The following is an 18,867-nucleotide window of genomic DNA, read 5'->3' as shown; positions in this document are numbered from 1 at the left end:
CCAACCCGGACCAACCTCGCAACAGGGTTGGAGCTGCCCTCAGCTGTATGAGGTGATCATCGACTTAGATCAGGACCCAGCACTTACTTCGGCCCTTTGATCAGGTCAGAACCCTTCCGCTGTTCATCTCATTCACAAGTAATCACACAGCCCATTCTCCAACTCTCCACCCTAATCCTAGGGGTCAATGGGTTCATCTCAAGACAGTTTCCTTCCACTGCCTTTCAGTCCTTTCCTTCAGACTGGAGACTACTAGTGTTCTCCATGAGGTGATCAAGCTCCCTTTCTGCCATCTGCTGGCAGGTCTATGCAAAGGCCCTTGTTCCTACCCTTTCCGCTGGGCGGTATTCCTCACATCGGTTTCTGTGCCTCTTTTTGGGCCCCTGTTGTGCTCTCAAGGTCCAAGCCTTGGTGCTAGGATCAAAAGGTCCACTGCGTGCCAGGTGAAATTGCCTCTCCCATTGCCCTGGGTGTCATACCCCAATGACAAAGGAGGTGGAGCACACCATCTCCAAACTCTCCCTTTCCTGGCCCATGCACCAAGAAATGCTGTGGGAAAATAGAGAAACCATGACACCGAGGCTATCTTAGGAAGTAGCATTTTATTAGCACCAGCGTGACTCAGTGGGCTAATGCTCCAAGGCTGAGCAACCTGGAGAAAGAGGGGAGGGATTTTAAATGTAAGTTTAGGTAAGGGAGGGGTGTTGGGTTGTATGACTATTCATTTTTCTTTGGAATTTGCAAGGTCGTATTTAGCAAAACCAGATTTTCAAAGAACAAATTGTCTCCAGGGTATACATGACAAGCAGGGGTTGTAAACCAATAACTTCATGAAGAGAGAATTGGCAGAGGTAAGGTTGTGAATCAATTACTATCTTGCATTTCCAGGAAAGTGGCCTGTGGCTATTTTGTTTTCTCACGTTTCATGTCTAGCAGGTTTGGAGCTTGCTGGTTGATTTTTTAAAAGAAATAATTTTAACTGTTTTTAGCCTCTCTCTGTCACACTACCGGGTTTTTTCTTTGCCAATGTTGTCACTCCAGGTCTCTTTTAAATTAAATGTTATATGCTTACATGCAGCTTTGTCAAGTGCCTATGGCTTGTAGTCACCTACTTGAGGCACTTTGGGGGAAAATACAAGTCAGGCTTTCTATTTTTCCCACTTTACTGCCTTCTGGAACTACCTGCAGACCAAAGTTTACATCATGAAATAGAAGAAAGAATGAGTTTGAGAATAAAACAAAATCAAACAAAAAGGAAGGAAGAAAGTGAAAGGAAAGGGAAGGGGAAGGGGAGAAGGAGAAAAGAAAGGAACTCCCCAAAACATAATTTAAAAAACAGGCATCCAGCCTGAGCTTACAGGAATTTTTTTTTCCTTTAAGACAGACACTTTAAGGGACACATGGTAGGATTGTCCCAGTGTCTCCCCCCCATTGTTTTAATAGCTAGCAAAACTGGCTTCATACTCACTATCAACCTTTCGGCTTGGTGTTCATGGTGGGAAGCAACCACTGAGGAATGCAGTTGGCATTCAACCTCAAGTGTCATTTCAGCCATAGGAACAGACCTTTGTACTTCGTATTTTTGTAGTTTCACACTTAGTGAAGGTTTAATCGGGTATCACATGTTCTTTAAAGATGAGTGCACTGGAGAAAACTTATAAAATGGGGTAACAGGTATTTAACCTTTTACCTAAGGATTCTGTTTGACTACCCTGTCTATCAGAGTTATTACGAAGAACAAATAAAAATGTATAAACATTCTTAGTGAACTGTTGAGTGTGATTCAAATACCAGGTAAAATTATTTTAAAATGAATTTTAAAAAACAAGGTATTTGTCATGTGTTGGCCTTGATATACAGTGCCTGCAGCCTTTTGAAAGGTTTTAACATTCATGGAAAAAATTAAGCAAATCATTATTCCTATTGAGTTTCTAAAAGCCCATAAACACTGGTCTCTCACTGGCTAATTCAGTGGTTTCTGTAGCTTAGTGTGCCAAGGAGTTGACCATGGATTTGGAATCCTGCCTGGATTTCAGTGGTTATGTTGTCATGTCCCCAGTCTGCTCAGTCTCGGTGCAGTCTTGCCCCTTCAACAAACAGGCTATAGGCCAGTTGTGCTGGGGAAAGTACATTTAGCAAGTACCTTCCTTAAAGAAAGGTTCTTATAGGTTATCTTAGGTCTCCTAAGCAGTGAAATGCAAAGATGGTACACATGCCCCTTGTAGTCCTTATTCTTGCGCATTGAAACGTTGTGATTTTCTTAGTTACTCTGTCTGAAAAGCTCCTAACTCATGTGAAGTAGACTAGGCCTTCTTCTGTACTTCCTTTCAGGCAATGCAAGTTTCTGGTGGAAAAACAAAATTTTCCACTGTGTTCTTTACACAGCAGGTTATATGATCAATCTCTTCAATGACTTTTTTCTCCTCCCCCAACAGATGGGTCAGAGAGTTTCTGAATGAAGAAAACAAAGGTCTTGATGTTCTAGTGGAATATCTGTCATTTGCACAGTATGCAGTAACGTAAGTAAAACTTGGCTTGTTTGCATTTGAATTGTATGTGGTCACAGAAGATGCAACTTCGTGGTAAAATTTTATACTACATGGAGGGAGAAACCTAGAAGCAGATGTGTTAGGGCTTAAGGAGATTTGTTTCTGTTTGGGTAACTAAAAACAAATCACATGATCGATGTTAGAGATGCCTTTAAAGTACAAATAAAACAGATGAGTAAAAATCACCCTTAAAGGAGCTCTTATTTTTAAAGGAAGCATTTTTTTTTTTTTAGGGTGTAAGTTACATATGTCTGTATGTTCAAATACTCTAGGCTGTTGAAAGAGGTATACGATATATTGTTGGTGACACAGAAGAATGACTCCCTTTCTATTTTAAAAATAATGTCTATATGTATATTTGTATATGTTAGTACATACACAGAAAATGATTGCAGAAGGAGTAACCAAACATAGTGGCACTGAAGGAAGAAGTAAACAGGTGACTTTTCCTTTTGACTTTATATGTGCTTGTATTGTTTTAATTTTTGCCCACAAGCTGAAGGAGAAAATAACTGGGCAGAGCAGGAAAAAAGTCAACTTATAAAAAAATCTGCCTTGTAATTCTCCCATTTTCTTGGCTTCTGGAATGATTTGCAATACAACTGGAAAGTGAACATTTGAACGAGACAGTCTCTTCTCCATATTTTCTTCTTAAATCAATTAGCACTTCAGTATTCACTGATATACTCTTATATATACAGATTGAGGCAATAATACAGGTTTTTGTTTTGTTTTAGTGTTTGTTTTGAGATAGGATCTTGCTCTGTCGCCCTGGCTGGAGTACAGTTGTACGGTTATAGCTCATTGCAGCCTCAACCTCCTGGGCTCAGGCGAGCCTCCTGCCTGGCCCTCTTGAGTAGCTGGGACTATAGGTGCATGCCATCGCACCCTGCTAACCGGCTAACTTTTTTTTTTCTTTTTAAAAAGATGAGGTCTCACTGTGTTGCCCAGGGTGGTCTTGAATTACTGGGCTTAAGCAATTCTCTCTCACCTTGGCCTGCCAAAGTGCTGAGATGCAAGCATGAGTCACTGTGCCCAGCTAGTATTTTTAATTTGACTGGAAGATCTTTCAGCCTAGGTGGTGTATTCCTCTTCCACTCTTGATTTAAGAGCAGTTAGTTGTTTTTTATATTGCCTCACTCCAAAAGAGTCCTAAGACTTAACCAGATGTTATCTTATAATCCACATCACTTCCCTGAGAACTTGTCAGGAGAAAGCTATAATTATGCCTACCTTACAGATGCAGAAACTAAACTATTTTTTGTTGTTGTTGTTGTTGTTGAGTTGGCGTCTCCCTCTGTCGCCCAGACTCTGGAGTGCAGTGGCCACTCCCGGCCACCCCAGTCTTGACCTACTGGGTTCCGGTGATCCTTCCGCCTCAGCCTTCCAAGTAGCTGGAACTACAGGCGCGCACTACCACGCCCGGCTGATTTTTTGATTTATTGTAGAGATGAGGTCTTGCCAAGTTGCCCAGACGGGTCTCGAACCTGCGGACTCAGGCAATTCACTCACCTCAGCCTCTCAAAGCACGGGATTACAGGCTGAGCCACCGAGCCCGACTGAAACTAAACTATTAACTGAAATTATCTGGATAGGCTTCAGTTTTGATACCTTTTGTATATTAGATGGAATAGACTGCTGGAAAAAAAACAATAAAGTCCTTCCTTGTATAGCATACATTTTCAAAGGATCTTTCATATCTATCTCTATCACATAGAAAATTACTACTAATCTGCCTCATGCTTCATATTATGTGATAAGACAGAATATATTACCCTGTTGCATATTTTAAAATCTAGAGTAATATTTATGGAATTAAGAGAGGACTAAGAAGTACCAGGAATAACATAAGAATAGCATGCTGCATTTTGTTTGCCCTAATGAATTCTTTACCTACATGACAGTAGAGCTTGTCAACCAGTTCTCCTAAATGTACCTCCACATAGGACCTATGGGGCAAGGTTGTGCTGCTGTGAGGAAATTCTACAGCGTAATACAGTAGCACACAGAAGATGAGAATTCAAAGCTCTTGTTTCCTGACTTATATCTTGTGGGGTTTTCTGCATTAACTTTATAATCTTTGCATATTGGTTTAGTTTTGCTTTGCTTTAATTAGATAATAAATTATATGTAGATACATAATTTGTCCCCTTTCTTGAAGTTAATGGGCTGAAAATTTTTTTACTGTTCCTTGGGTTGTGACAATTTCCTAGCCCATGACATGTGAGACAACAGACAAATATCCCATCCCTAAAACAGAAGCATTTACTTTTATGTGCGTTTCCTTTTTCTGTTGTGTGAGGTTGGGCAATGAGCTGAGAGGAACACATGAGTGCTGACCTTCTGAATGGCATGGGGGTTGCAGAGTGGCCTGGTGGGGGTGTTCCTGCATGCCATGAGTGATTTGGGAATGCTCCCTCACCTTGCCTTTTCCCTTCTCAATTATGGCTTTCTATTTTTACTAGTGGAAGTTTTATTAGATTACCCCAATCTATCTCTTTTCTGTTCGGCATTGCTTCCTGTACCCAAAGACATGACAAAATTGTCTGTGATCAAACGCCCACACTGACTCTGTGTGTCAACCTCTGCTGTCTGTTTAATCGTTGATAGGCAGAGAGCGCCACCAATTTTCAGAAGAACATTCTTACCAAGTATTTTATTTTGACAGTCATACTTTTGTAATAAAAGTCATACTTTTCTTCTCAATATGTGTTTTTTAAATTCTTCTGCTATATCTTCTAAAATCTTCCAGGGAATATTAAGTGTTGCTGCCTTCTGTTCTACTGTCTGTCTGATCTGGTGTTGCTTGGTGGAACTATGGGTAGAAACAATTAATAGAATGTTTTTTGAGAAAGCAGAGTTACTGACTTTGTGAGGGGGGGAAAATGCATGAACACAAAGCCCCGTCTGTTTAAAAACTTTGCTCCTAAAACTGTATAAGAATGAACAACTTAACTTGCCGTTTATTCTAGCGTGGTTAACATGAGTAATAACCTCAAAAAATGTCAGAGGAACAACAGTCTTACTTTAAAGAGCACCACGTTGGGAGGAGATTTCAAAATCAAAGCAAATCCATAACTTTGCTAGTAATGTATTACATATGGTTGGAAAAGTATACTTGCCAACACACTAGGAGAAAATGCTCAGTGAAAATTGATGGGTAAGAATAAATTAGTATAAGCCTAACATATTGACTTGTTAAAGCAAAATGAAGACAGCTGTACGATCTTTTCTCCCCTTTCCATCGGAGCAATGTTAGCAATTGGTAAGTTAGCAAGCCTTATAAAATAAAGTAAAATGCAAGTATACACCGCTTTTTAATTTTTGCTGTTCATTGTTCTGTTACTCTTTTGCCAGACCCAATATTTGTCATTCTGTATTTTTGAAGACACTGAGTCCATAGAAATTATTTGTATTTTCTTTTCAGTCGTCTTTGTCTGTAAAGACTTCCCACACTGAGGTGCAGATGTGGGAAGAGCAAGTTAAAACGCATCTGTGTATGCTTGTGAATGTGAATTTTTAAGTCTTCAGTGGCATTTTCTTTTGTTTTAGTTTTGATTTTGAAAGCGTGGAAAGTACTGTGGAGAGTTCTGTGGACAAATCAAAGCCCTGGAGCAGGTCCATTGAAGACCTGCACAGAGGAAGCAACCTGCCCTCACCTGTGGGCAACAGTGTCTCCCGCTCTGGAAGACATTCTGCACTGCGGTAAGTTCCTTTAATCGAGAGGCAACTTTGGTAGGGTGATTGGGACAGCAGAGTCTCTCACTTCTTTTACTGATCCTCGGCAGGTGAACAACCTATCTTGCCACAGCTCCTCCATTTCCAATGACTCTAAGTGAAATTTTCTTTAGGAGTTCATGAGATCTTCCCTTGAGCACTACTCGATAGCTTTAAATAGCTTCCTGGAAATACAGTACCTTGATTCAGCTCATGAAGTGAGAGCATTCTGCTGCCTAATGATACCACAGGATAGATTCATAGGCAGATAAGGTTTTGAAACTGGGGGAGTGCTGACATCCTGATGTAGGTACTGTTTCCAGGGTAAAGGCCGCCCTTTGAGATCTGAGGATCTAAAGAGCCCCTCGTTGCTCTTCCTGCCCTTCCAGTTCCTTCCTTTCTTCCAGTGGTGGCTCAGGGGTATGTTCTGTGGGGAGTTTTCTTAGTCTCAGGTGCAGAATGCTGTAGTGATTTTTATTAACAAAATGCCTTCAAGCAGTGTTCCTTTGGCTAGGTGTGCTTCAGTTGTCAACTTCCTAAAGTTTCCCTCTCTAATCATTCCTGGCTGAAATACCATGCTAAGGGAGAATTGGTGCTGAGCTCCTATACCAGTAATGGGTTTGATATTGCTGAAGTTGTTCATTCTCTCATAACTACATCATTCATTCATTGAAAAATATGCTTTAGCTTCTATAATTTGCCAGGCACTGTACTCAAAGTTTATTGTATGTTACTGGCTTAATCAAAACTCCTGCCTATCAAAGATAGCAATATCATTTAGACCAAGTTTATAAAGATTTCTGTAGTCCATGAGCCTATTACAAAATTTCATTAGTAAGCCCTTCATTTCAACATTTTGCTAACACTTTGTAGCTTGAAAAATTTATCTCATTTATTTCAGGCATGATCTGGCAAGGGGACTTTACTTCTCTAAGTGTTTAAGATCACCATGGGCATTGATCATTGTATTAGAGTCCAAGTGTCAGATTGCATTCAGTGAATTTTGTGGCTCTCAAGCTTTTTGTATTTGGTTGCCTTTTAACGACCTTTGACTTGGTCTGATCATGGAAAGTTAAACAGTTCTCTATAATGAAGTTTAGTTCTGCTGAAGGATTTGATGTTTGAATATGATACCTCCAATAAACTATTCAGATTTTTCTTTTTAGAAATGCCAAAAATGTTCATTGGTTTAGAATGAATTGATTCAATAATAATAGAGTGTGATGTTTCAAAATACTTCATGGTATTTGCAATAGGCCAGTGGTTATATAACCTGCTAATCTGCACCAACTTCATATGTGAGCAGGGGAATACACGAACTGATTTGGAAGTTAAAGACCAGTTGTGCCTAAGGAATTCCCAGATCACCTTAGTACTAGAATGGAAATTCTCACCACTAGTTTAACTGTTCTTATCTGTAAGGGATTTAATTTACAAGGTTCAATTTAATTTGGTTTTTCATCATTAGATACTTAGAAAGTATCATATATTGGGCAGCTCCCACCTTAACAAGGATTTATTTTTCTGGTTAATAATTCATGATGCTTTTTTTTTTTTTTTTAAGTACTGAAGACTGTTCATTGAGTGCATGTTGTTTCCAGTAGAATGTAAGAATCAGGAGAATCTGGGAAACTTCCTAGGTCAAGGAGGGATGTAACCCTGGATACAGGAAGGCGGGTACAGCCTGATCTTCTGTACAGTTGGCTCAAGGTGGACCCGGCTAGGATTAATTTCCAATTGGAAATACAGACCAAAAACACGGAGGCAGACATTGAAAATGCTATATGGAGAAACACAAACAACATGGTATTTCTGATTGGCTGGTGTGCTTGAAGATGACCAGCTAAGAAACCAATGTCATATTTTTCTTTTTTGTGTTTAAACAGTTTTAAGGTCACTAACGGAACATTCGACTTCCCTTTGACTCTGCTTTATAGTTTCTAGGAACTCAAGAAAGCCAAGATGGCAGTTATTTTCATGCCACTTATTGACCTGAAGCTTAGGTTTTTTTTTTAATGCAGTGTAAATCAGTGATAGTTCAGCTCTTGTGGCTCATGATTTGTGCCTGGATTCTAACTGTATTTTTCATTGATCATTGGATAGCATCTGTTGCTTATAAAAACAGCAATCAGAAGTACAGGCATATGGTACATACATGTTGCTTTTCATATACCCAAAAATTGTTTACATTTTTTTTCTCTTCCTTCTCCTCTACCCTTTCTTTCTCTGCTCCTCACACTGCCTTTGCTTTTGGCTTTCTTTATGTTGTCTTCTTTTTTATTCCACCATCTCATTTCTGATCGTCTTCTCCTCTACTTTGTCCTTTCTCGTCCTGCTCTCTCCTCTTCCTCTGGTTCCATTCACCTCTCACACCACCACCAGATTGGTTTCTGTGCCTGAGCATCTTCAGTTCAAATGCCACCAGAGCTACTTCTCCCCCTGTTGCCTCTGGAGCAGCTTCAGTTTACACACTGATGATGAGGCTTCAAACCGGAAAATCTCGTAAGTCACGGGTGAAAATGACACCCAAGAGAGCTCACAGGGCATGGTGGCAGGGCGTTATGACTGCTTTCCATGTTATAATATGATAACCTCATGGCATAGCTCCAACACACTGTACTGGAATAAAGCCCATTGCCGTTTCAACATTGATACACGCTGTTATCATATTATGATTCCTCATTTTAAGAATTTGAAACTTTATGCTGTATTGATTTGTATTGATATTAAAATATCAATATCAATATCTTTTTGAAAGAGATAATATTCATTTTCTATAGAGATAATTTATTCTGGTAGCTTTGTTTAACTGGTATATGTGTCTTCTATGTCCAAATGCAGGTTTTTTGTTTCCATTTCCTAATTTCCAGATATAACATACAGCAATCTAATCTACTATCACTTTGCAAAAGGATTGGTTAGACTTGGAAGAAAAAAAATGAGATTTTAGGAAATTTAAGACACTTTGGGGCTTGATTTAAAAAAATTGGAAAAGCACTTCTAAAATACAAGATTTTTGAACAAAATTTTAATGTTGACATGTATTCTTCTTCTTGTATTCGGACTTTACTTTTTAACTTTAATAAAAACTTATTTTAAAGATGTGGGGTACAATTCAGGATTAGGTATACTAGTGGTCATCATACAGGTAAAGTTTGGGCCTCCCTTTGGTCCCCACTTTGCCTGGTTTGCGATCAGGTAGCCTTATTGATGTTGTATCCTCCTCCCTCCCCCGCCACCTGCAGTGTCCTGCTATTGCTAATCCCTTTCTTAAAGTATTATGATAAATGTTGAGGGTCCACTTATGAGTGAGACCATGTGGTACTTTGTTCTCTGTTTCTGTGATAGATCCCTGAGTATGATAGACTTTAAATCCGTGCAAGTTGCTGTGAAGTCCACATGTTTACCCTTTTTTATGACTGCATAATATTCCATGGTGTGTATGTACCATTCTTTTTTTTTTTGGGTCCAGTCCAGTTTCTATGGGCAGCATTGTTGGTTTCATGTTTTTACTATTGTGAATAGTGCTGCAATAAACATGCATATGCAGATATCTTTTTTTGTAGAATGATTTGAGTTCCTCCAGGTATATTCCCACTAGGGGGATTGCTGGATCATATGAAAGGTCAATGTCTAGTTCTTTTAAAAAAACACTACACTTTTCCAAAGTGGTTGCACTAGTTTGCATTCCCATCAGCAGTGTAGAAGTGTTCCTTTTTCTCTGCATCCTCATTAGCATCTGTTGTTTTTTGTTTTATTAATGATGGCCATTCTTTCTGGGGTTAGGGAATATTTCAGTGTGGTTTTGATTTGCATTTCTCTGATGACTAGTGAGGCTAAGCATTTTTTCATATTTCTGTTGGCTGTCCATATATCTTCTTTTGAATAGTGTCTATTCATGTCTTTTGCCCACTTTTTTTTATTGTAAAGATGTGGGGTACAATTCAGGGTTAGGTATACATACGTTGATTATGCAAGTACCGTTGTTGATGAGGTATGCCCTTCCCTCCCCTAGCAGTTTCCCTCAACTGGTCTTCTTGGATTTCTTTAAGCAGTGTTTTGTAGTTTTCTTTGTAAAGGTCTTTCACTTCTTTGGTTAGGAAGATGCCGAGGTTTTTCTTTTTCTTTTTCTTTTTTTTGGCTATTGTGAAAGGGATTGTGTTTTTTATTTGGTTCTTTGCCTGCTTGTTGTTGATGTGTAAGAATGCCACTGTCTTTTGCACATTTATTTTGTACCCTGAGATTTTGTCAAAGTCCTTTATCAGTGAAGGTAGGTTTTTGACAGATTCTCTTGAGTTTTTGAGGTATAGGATCATATCATCAGCAAAGAGTGATAACTTCCTCTTTTCCTATTTAGATACCTCTGATTTCCTTCTCTCATTTAATTACTCTAGCTAGGACTTCCAACACAATGTTGAACAAGATGGGTAAGAGTGGGCAACCTTGTCTTGTTCCGGTTTTCAGGGGAAATGTTTCCAGTTTCTGGCCATTTAGCAATATGCTAGTTGTAGGTTTATTATAGATGGCACTTAATATTTTGAAGTATGTTTCTTCTATACCTAGGTGTTTGAGAGTTTTTACCAAGAAGGGATGCTGGATTTTATCAAAAGCTTTTTCTGCATCTAATGATATAATCATGTGATTCTTGTTTTTACACCTGTTGATTTATTTAATTACATTTATGGACTTGTGGATGTTAAGTCAACCCTGCATTCCCGGGATGAAGCCTGTTTGGTCATGGTGGGTGATTTTTGAAATGTGATGTTTGATCTGATTTGCTAGAATCTTGTTGAGAACTTTTACATCTATGTTCATTAGGGATATTGGCCTGTAGTTCTGTTTTTTTGTTGTTGTTGTTGTTGTTGGATCTTTACCTAGTTTGGGTATCAGTGTGATGTTAACTTCATAAAATGATTTAGGGAGAATTCTATCTTTCTCAGTTGCCTGGAATACTTTCAGTAGGATTGGTAACAGCTCCTCCTTGTATGTTTTGTAGATTTCTGCTGGAAAGCCATCCGGTTCAGGGCTTTTTTTTTTGTAGATAATTTTCTTATGATGAAGTCAATTTCCTGGGTTTTTATTGGTCTATTTAATAGTGTCTTCTTGTTTCAACCTGGGGAAGTTGTGTGATGTCAGAAAGTCCTTCATTTCATTTAGGTTATCAAGTTTGTTTTCATACATGTGTGCATAGTAATCTCTGATAATGCTTTGTATTTCTTCGAGATCGGTTGTGATTTGATCTTTTGCCTTTGTGATTGTATTTGTTTGGGCTTTTTTTTCTCTTTTTCTTGGTCATTCTGGCTAGGGGTCATCAGTCTTATTTATTCTTTCAAAGAATCTGCTTTTTGTTTTGTTGATTTTTTTCTATGATATTTTTGTCTTCTACGTCTTGTATTTGGACTCTTACTTTGGTGATCTGGATTCTTCTGCTAAAGTTAGGGTTTTGGTGGTGTTGTTTTTCCAGCTCCCTTAGGTGATTTGTTAAGCTGTTAACTTGTGATCTTTCCATTTTCTTGATGTCTCTTTTAGAACTGTCCCTTTTAGAACTGTTTTCATGGTATCCCACAGGTTTTGGTAGGATGCTTCTTTTTTTTTTTTTTTTCATTTGTTTTCAGAAATCTTTTAATTTCTGTTTTGATTTCTGTGTTGACCCAGTTGTCATTCAGCATCATGCTGTTTAGTGTCCATGTCTTTGTGGGTTTTGGGAGAATTTTGTTGGTGTTGATTATTTATTTTTATTCTACTGTGATCTGAGAATGTGCATGACAGTATTTCAATCTTTGAAATTTGTTTATGCTGATTTATGGCCAAGGATGTGGTTAATCTTGGAGTACGTTCCACGTGGTAGTGAGTGGAATGTATATTCTGTGGTTGTTGGGTGGAATATTCTGTGGGGATCTATTAAGTCCATTTGGTTGCATGTCAAGTTTAGGTAATGGATCTCTTTGTTCATTTTTTGCCTTGATGATCTATTTAGGGTTGTTAGTGGGATATTTTTAAGTCCCTGGCTATATTAGTGTTAGAGTCAATACCTTTTTTTAGTTTACTTAGTAGCTGCTTTATAAATGCTGGTGCTCCTGTGTTAGATGCATATATGTTTAGGATGGTTATTTCTTGTTGATGTATTAAATCTTTTATCATTATGTAATGCCCTTTCATATCTTTTTAATTTTGGATATCTTAAAGGTTGTTTTGGCTGATATTAAGATAGTGACTCCTGCCTTCTTTTGTGATCGGTTTGCCTGGAAACTCTTTTTTCATCCTCTGACCTTGAGTCTGTGTGTGTCCCTTGTGGTGAGATGAGTTTCCTAGATGCATCAAATAATGGATCATGGTGTTTTTTTGTCCAGTTAGCCATTTTGTGTCTTTTCAGTGGTACATTTAATCTATTCACATTCAGGCTGATTATTGAAATGTGATTGCTTATCCGTGTCATGGGTTCTTATAAAGTTTTTCTTTCTTTGTTTTCTTTTAGCTTGTGGGTTGATATGTGTGTATGTTTTCAAGTTTCCTGTTGCGATGTATTCTCTGTTGATTCTGTGTTCTACTATTCTTTTGGAAAGTACGTGGTCATTCTTTTTTTTTTTTTTCCTTTCTTTCCTCTGTGCTTAATATCATTTTAAGCATCTTCTCTAGAGCTGGTCTGAAAACTGCATAATATCTTAGGAATTGGATGACTAGGAAGGGTTTTAATTCTCCATTGCTGATGAAGCTGAACTTGACTGGATAGGAGATTATTGGTTGAAATTGTTTATCTTTGAGGACTTCGAATATTAGTTCCAGTCCCTTGTAGCTTATAGTGTTCCTGCCAATAGGTATGTTGCTATTCTGTTTGGTTTTCCCCAGTAGGTAATCTGACCTTTCTCTCTTGTTGCCTTTTGCTCTTTTCTTTTGTGCCAACTTTGTGTAGGTGAATTACTATGTATCTAGAGATTGGTCTTCTCACTTGATATCTTATGGGGATTCTCTGTATCTCTTATGGTCACATCTCTGTGAGATGAGGAGAGTTTTCTTAGATAACCTCCTGGAATACTTCCTCCGAGGTGATCTGTATTTCCCTGTCTTCTGGGATACCAATCAGGCATAGTTTTGGCCTCTTGATATAATTGCACATCTCTTTAGACTTTGTTCTTTCTTTCTGCATTTTCTTTCTCTGTTTTTTACAGATTGGGTTAATTCCATGTTTTGGTTTTCATGTTCTGAGATTCTTCTGCTTGAATAATTCTGCTTTCCATGCCTGTCATCCTGGATAAAATTTTTTATGGCCCAAATCTCTGTTACAAGTTCTTTCATTGTTGCATCTGTCTTTTTTCAGTCTTATTCACGCTTTCCATCCATTCCCTAATCCCAGTTGTATTCTGGGGCCAGTTGTTGGTGATTTCCATTGTTTGGGCTCTGAGGTCTTATTTTTCAGGCATTTTCTCTTTGTTACACTGGAGCTTACCTGTGGTCTTCTGTTGATTTTTGCTCATTTGTGACAGGTCTCTTTCTTTTCTCTTTAGTTCCGTTACTCAGTGGCAGTGGAAGATGTTTTCACTTCTGATGTTTGCTCAACCCTCTACTCTTCCCTGATCAGGGCTCTGAGTTTGTTCTGTTTTGAAACAGGGCTGTGGATGGGAAACTGTGCTGTCTCTTGTAGTTTTGAGAACTGAATAAAATGGAGAATGGGGAACTAGGATTCAGAAACGACTTGCAAATCACAATGTTCACTGATTGTGATATGAGCTCCCTGAGACCCACTCCCCACCACCACCTTATATGATGGTGCCGTGGGTATGTGTATGTACCCCCTGAGTCCAAGATACAGTAACTGCAATGAGGAGAACAGAGAAAAGTAGAATGAAATAAGACCGACAGAAATTTTAAAAAATGAAGAATAAAACACAGAGCAACAAGAGCAGAAACCATAGGAAAAAACAATTCAACACAAACACACACACACACACACACACACACATGCACTCAGCAAAACAAACTGGAATAACAGCAAAGCAAAACAAAACAGAAACAAAAAACAACAAAACACAGGAAAACCAAACACACACACACACAAACACATACACACACACACACACACACACACACACACACACCCCTAACCCAAAATGAAAGAAGAAGAAGAAGAAGAAGAAGAAGAAGAAAAAGAAGAGAAACAAAAAAAGGAATTCAAATCAAGCCTTCACATATGCGTACACACATTAAACTAAAATAAGAGAAGAACAAAAAAGCAAAAACAAACAAAAATTGAAAGATGAACACTCAGTCCCTCACATACACACATAAACAGAGAAAAAAAAATGAAAGAAGAAAGAAAGTGATAAAAGGGGATGGTGAGGGTAATGCGGATTGACCCCTCGTATACACATTCATTCACAAAGGAAAATTATTGAAAAATTAAAAAAAAAAAACCTACCCTCTTGTGACAGTCCTTTAGCTGCTCCCCTCAGGTGCTCCTCTACTGTTCCTGCAGAACTTTGGCTTCATTCACAATCTCCCCAGTGTCTGGCCCAGAGAAGGAAGAGAGGGCTGTAGGGGTGGGAGGGGCTTCAGGACTTCCATCTCTCTCTGGCATGGTAGGGGGATCCCCTCCAGTGGAGCGGTATGGGATTGTCTTATCCTGGAGTGGAGTCCTCCTATTGCAGCTGATGTACAGGCTCTGCCTTGGTTTGTCCTTCTCAGTCATGCTCCAGCCGTGTGGGTTGCTGTTCAGAGGATTGCTGAGGGGGTGGGGCTTGGGCTAGCCCCAGACTCACCACTGATCTCTTTGGAGGGCTTCCTTATCTTTTTCTGGCCACACTCTTTGTCTCATGACTGAATCAGGGTAAGGGGATGGGGTGCCTGAGACTCAGCACTTGTCCAATCTTTCTGGAGTTTGTACTTTTTAGGTATTCCCTCTGGGTCATGATCAGCCCCTGAATAGTTAATCAACCATTCACAGATATCAGGTTGGGTCTGTTGCTCTGTGGTGAGCAAGCCAGAACATTTCCCTGCCTAGTTTTCAAGATGGTGATAGGGTGCCTCTTTCATCTTCCCCAGTGTGGCTCTGCCTCTGGGCACCCTCGCTGTGCTCCCTCTGCAGCCCTTGCTGCCAGCGTCTGACTAGGCAGTATTTAAACTTCTGTCACCTTCAAAGTACTTTCTGTTTGATACAATATACCTATCCAGAAGCTTTGTGTACTGCTCAAAACAGTTTTTGAATTCTTCAGTTTTAGAGTGCTAAGTGCTTCTGCTGGTTTTGGTTTTACCTCTTCCACATTTGCAAAACATTTCCCTTTCAGGATTTTTTTGTAAGTTGTAGAATCTGAGAAGTCTCGGGGTAAGGGGCTGCATCTGGAGAGAGCCTTCTTGCTAGTAGGGATTCTCTACAGAGTTCTGAGGCAGTGCAAGGTGTCACATGAAGAAGAAGCTGAACGTATTCACCCAGATTTTATTTTTTAACTATTTAAAATTAATTATTCAGCATTTTATAATATGACACACACCTTGAGTTATATTAGCTATTGGATTCTGTGTTTACCATGCATTTATTAGCTTGACCAGAGGGAAAAATGTTGATATTGATGCAGTTAAAACCAGGTTTGTCTTGTCTCCTAAACTGAAAGCCTGGCATACCTTCAGATAAGATAGGTTTCAGTCAACATGGCTACATGTCTAGTTAAATGTAATGATGCCATTCAAATATATTGTTGTGCATATTAGATCTGTTAGGGCAGAGGCTGTATTGCACATGTAAGAGAAAGTAACTTTTAAGAAAACCAAGGTTAATACTATTGCACTTGAATTAAAAAAATGACATAGACAATAAGTACATGCTGTGCACTTTTAGAGAAAGGGGATAGAGTACTAACATAGGGCCTGGAGGAAGGGACAAATTTAAACTGGACTTGGGGTGGTAATCAGAGTGTCCTCAGGTGAGGGAAGGCTGCTGCAGGTGGAGGTGAAGTGAAAGAATGTGAGATGAGCATAGCCTTACATAAAGAGCAGACATTTTTGGGAAAGGGGAGAATTTGTCATTTCAGGGACAGAGACTTTGTGACAGAGGTGGAGAGCTGGCCAATGGAAAGAGAGGGTCATAGACATACAAAGCTGGAAAGGGCTTGGAGGTCATTCCATTTGACCCCTCCCACTGTGGAGAAGAAACTAAAATCCACATTGCCTTTAATATATTAACTACTATTAATATTTCTTCTTAAACTCCCTCATGAAAAGCGTTTCATTGGTTTTCCTAAGATTATTATTTTAATGGAGTGATATTTCACAAATAGTCCTCATCTGAATATTTGCTACCTGTAAGCTTGTAGATTTACATGGTGAGATAAAGAGTTCAGATTTAGATATTTGTTTATACATCTTAACACAGTAATCCTACTCCAAGCAATATTTTTCATGGAAGCAATTTTTAAAAAGAATCTTAGAGATAGAGTGTTGATATAATTCTTACTGGGAAGAAAGCCTTTTGTGGAATGCCCACTGTATGTCAAGTACTGTGTGCAAAGGGTCTTCTGTGATCTTGCTCACAGTTTGCTGCCTCTATGACATAGCAACTATGATTATCCCTATGGGGAAACTGGGGCCTGTAGTTGTTAAACAACTTGCCTGGAATCAAACAGTATGTGAAGGAGGCAGGATTTGAAATAAGGTGACCTTCTACTGTAAAGGATTTATGAAATCACTGAAGAGGGCACAGCTAGATCCTTTAGCTGTGTACCTATCTGGGCAAGATTCATTATGGACTTGGTATGTGAAGGGTACCTTGCCAAGTGCTAAGGATTCAGAAAGATATATTAAATAATATATTTGTATATGATTCATGGATTCATGTTTGTATGTGCACTCATGCATGTGTACACTAGCATACATGTTAAATGTCATGTGAGTATAGCCCAAACTAATGATATAGAAATCTAGAGGCTGGAGTGAAAAACAGAACCTAGGGGGAGATTCATGAGACTCAGTGTGGATGTGAAACAATGAGTAAGATTCAGAAGAATGACTGGGAAAAAGGAAAAGCTGGGGGAATGGTCTGAGCAGTGGTTAGGTGGTAAGACTGCATGCTTCCTTTAGGAAACAATGAATAGATGAATCAGTATATGTACTGTTTTGAAGGCCAGGCTATGAAATTTTCATTGCAGCTCACTGGCAATGATTTATTGTAGGTTTATGAAAAGAGAGAATAATTTGGAATGAACATAGAAATAGTTTTATTTAAATGTGACTAGAATGAGATGATTTCCTTGGACACTGTTCACACACAGATCTATTCTGTTTAAGTAGCCACCCGATAGCAAATGCCTTTGACAAAGGGATATCATGAAAAATCAGAAAATTCAGACTAACAATGGCTCTCTATTCATATGATGGATTAGCAGCCTATTTTTCACTTGTTTTATTCAAAAAGGGCATGTATTGAGACCTTTTGATTAGAGGCTCTGTTCTCGCTCTCATCTGGTCCTCTAAGGGGAAATACAGATAAACAGACAATTTTAATACCTGATTTAAAAGTTCGTTAGGAATTGTATTCACTTCTCCCTCACTCCCTCTTTCTCTCTCCTGCCCTCCCTCCCTCCCTCTCTCTCACCTCCTCCCCTCATCCCGCTATCCTTCTACCTCTGCTTTGAACTATCTGGATCAACTGTTTCAGCTCTATTTCTTTTGGCTGTAGAGACAATCAGAAAAATGCTTGACTCATTTTTTTAGCATTATATATTTTATGAGTTTAATTGATAGAAAAAATATGCCCAAGTGATGTCATGTCTGAAGGGTAAGAGAGAGGAAACCTAAACCCCAAGTCTTGGTTAAAGTTCTGTTAGTCCAGACCTTGGAACCATAAAAGACGGGTACAATTCTGCCAAATTATGTGACATACACTGTTGGCATTGCAATCCAGTTGCGTTGAAACTGTTACATCAGCTTCCAAGGGTGTTCTAATTACTATTCTTTATTTATAGGTAGATATTAGCTTGAGATCTGGAAAGTGTGATAGACTGTTTAAAAATAGCTTTTTTAAGAGAAGAAAATAAAACTTTCCTTTTTCTTGTTGCCATTAGAACCTAGATATTACAAGTCTTACAAATGTTGGCATGGAACCTTCATGAATGACTTTTGAGAAACGTTTCTGCCAGATTCTGGGAAGTCCTGGTTAAGTCAATTCAGGAAACACTCATTGAAGGTTCTGTGGCATTATACAGTCTGTGGTTGGCAGAAGCTCAGGGAGAGACAGACATGTACTCAACCCACATACTAGAACATAGCTGAATGTCTAGAAATGTGTGCGAGTTGTTGAGACAATAGATGGGTGGTCTGACTTACATCAAGGCATCACTTGGTGAACAATGGTGTCCATTGCAGTGTTTACTAAGAGCTTGGTGCTTTACAGATATAAATCTCTGAGCAAGTCCAGTGTTTAATCTCATCTGACTTTTGCTCTTGAGTAGAGGTCTTTCTCCTATACTCTCAGAATTATCATAAACACACCACTTAGTGCTTATTTTTCTGTTTCTCATCCATTGTGTTTATTTTATTTTATTTTTATTTTATTTTACTTTTTTTGAGTTGGAGTCTCACTCTGTTACCCAGACTGGAGTGCAGTGGCCGCTCCCGG

The 18,867-nt window shown here is 38.9% G+C and overlaps 1 protein-coding gene across 1 annotated transcript in view; it reads left to right on the top strand.

Moving 5' to 3' along the window:
• The window catches only part of FMNL2 (formin like 2), a 144,578-nt gene that overhangs the window by 47,673 nt on the left and 78,038 nt on the right, over positions 1-18,867 (top strand). Inside the window, 2 exon segments of the mRNA XM_021719068.1 lie at positions 2,436-2,519; positions 6,102-6,254. Coding sequence (XP_021574743.1) covers positions 2,436-2,519; positions 6,102-6,254 — 237 coding nt within the window.

This window comes from Carlito syrichta, unplaced genomic scaffold (assembly GCF_000164805.1).
Source record: "Carlito syrichta isolate Samal-C Ts95f unplaced genomic scaffold, Tarsius_syrichta-2.0.1 Scaffold314111, whole genome shotgun sequence".
Taxonomy (NCBI): domain Eukaryota; kingdom Metazoa; phylum Chordata; class Mammalia; order Primates; family Tarsiidae; genus Carlito; species Carlito syrichta.
This window is presented reverse-complemented; position numbering and strand designations above follow the sequence as displayed.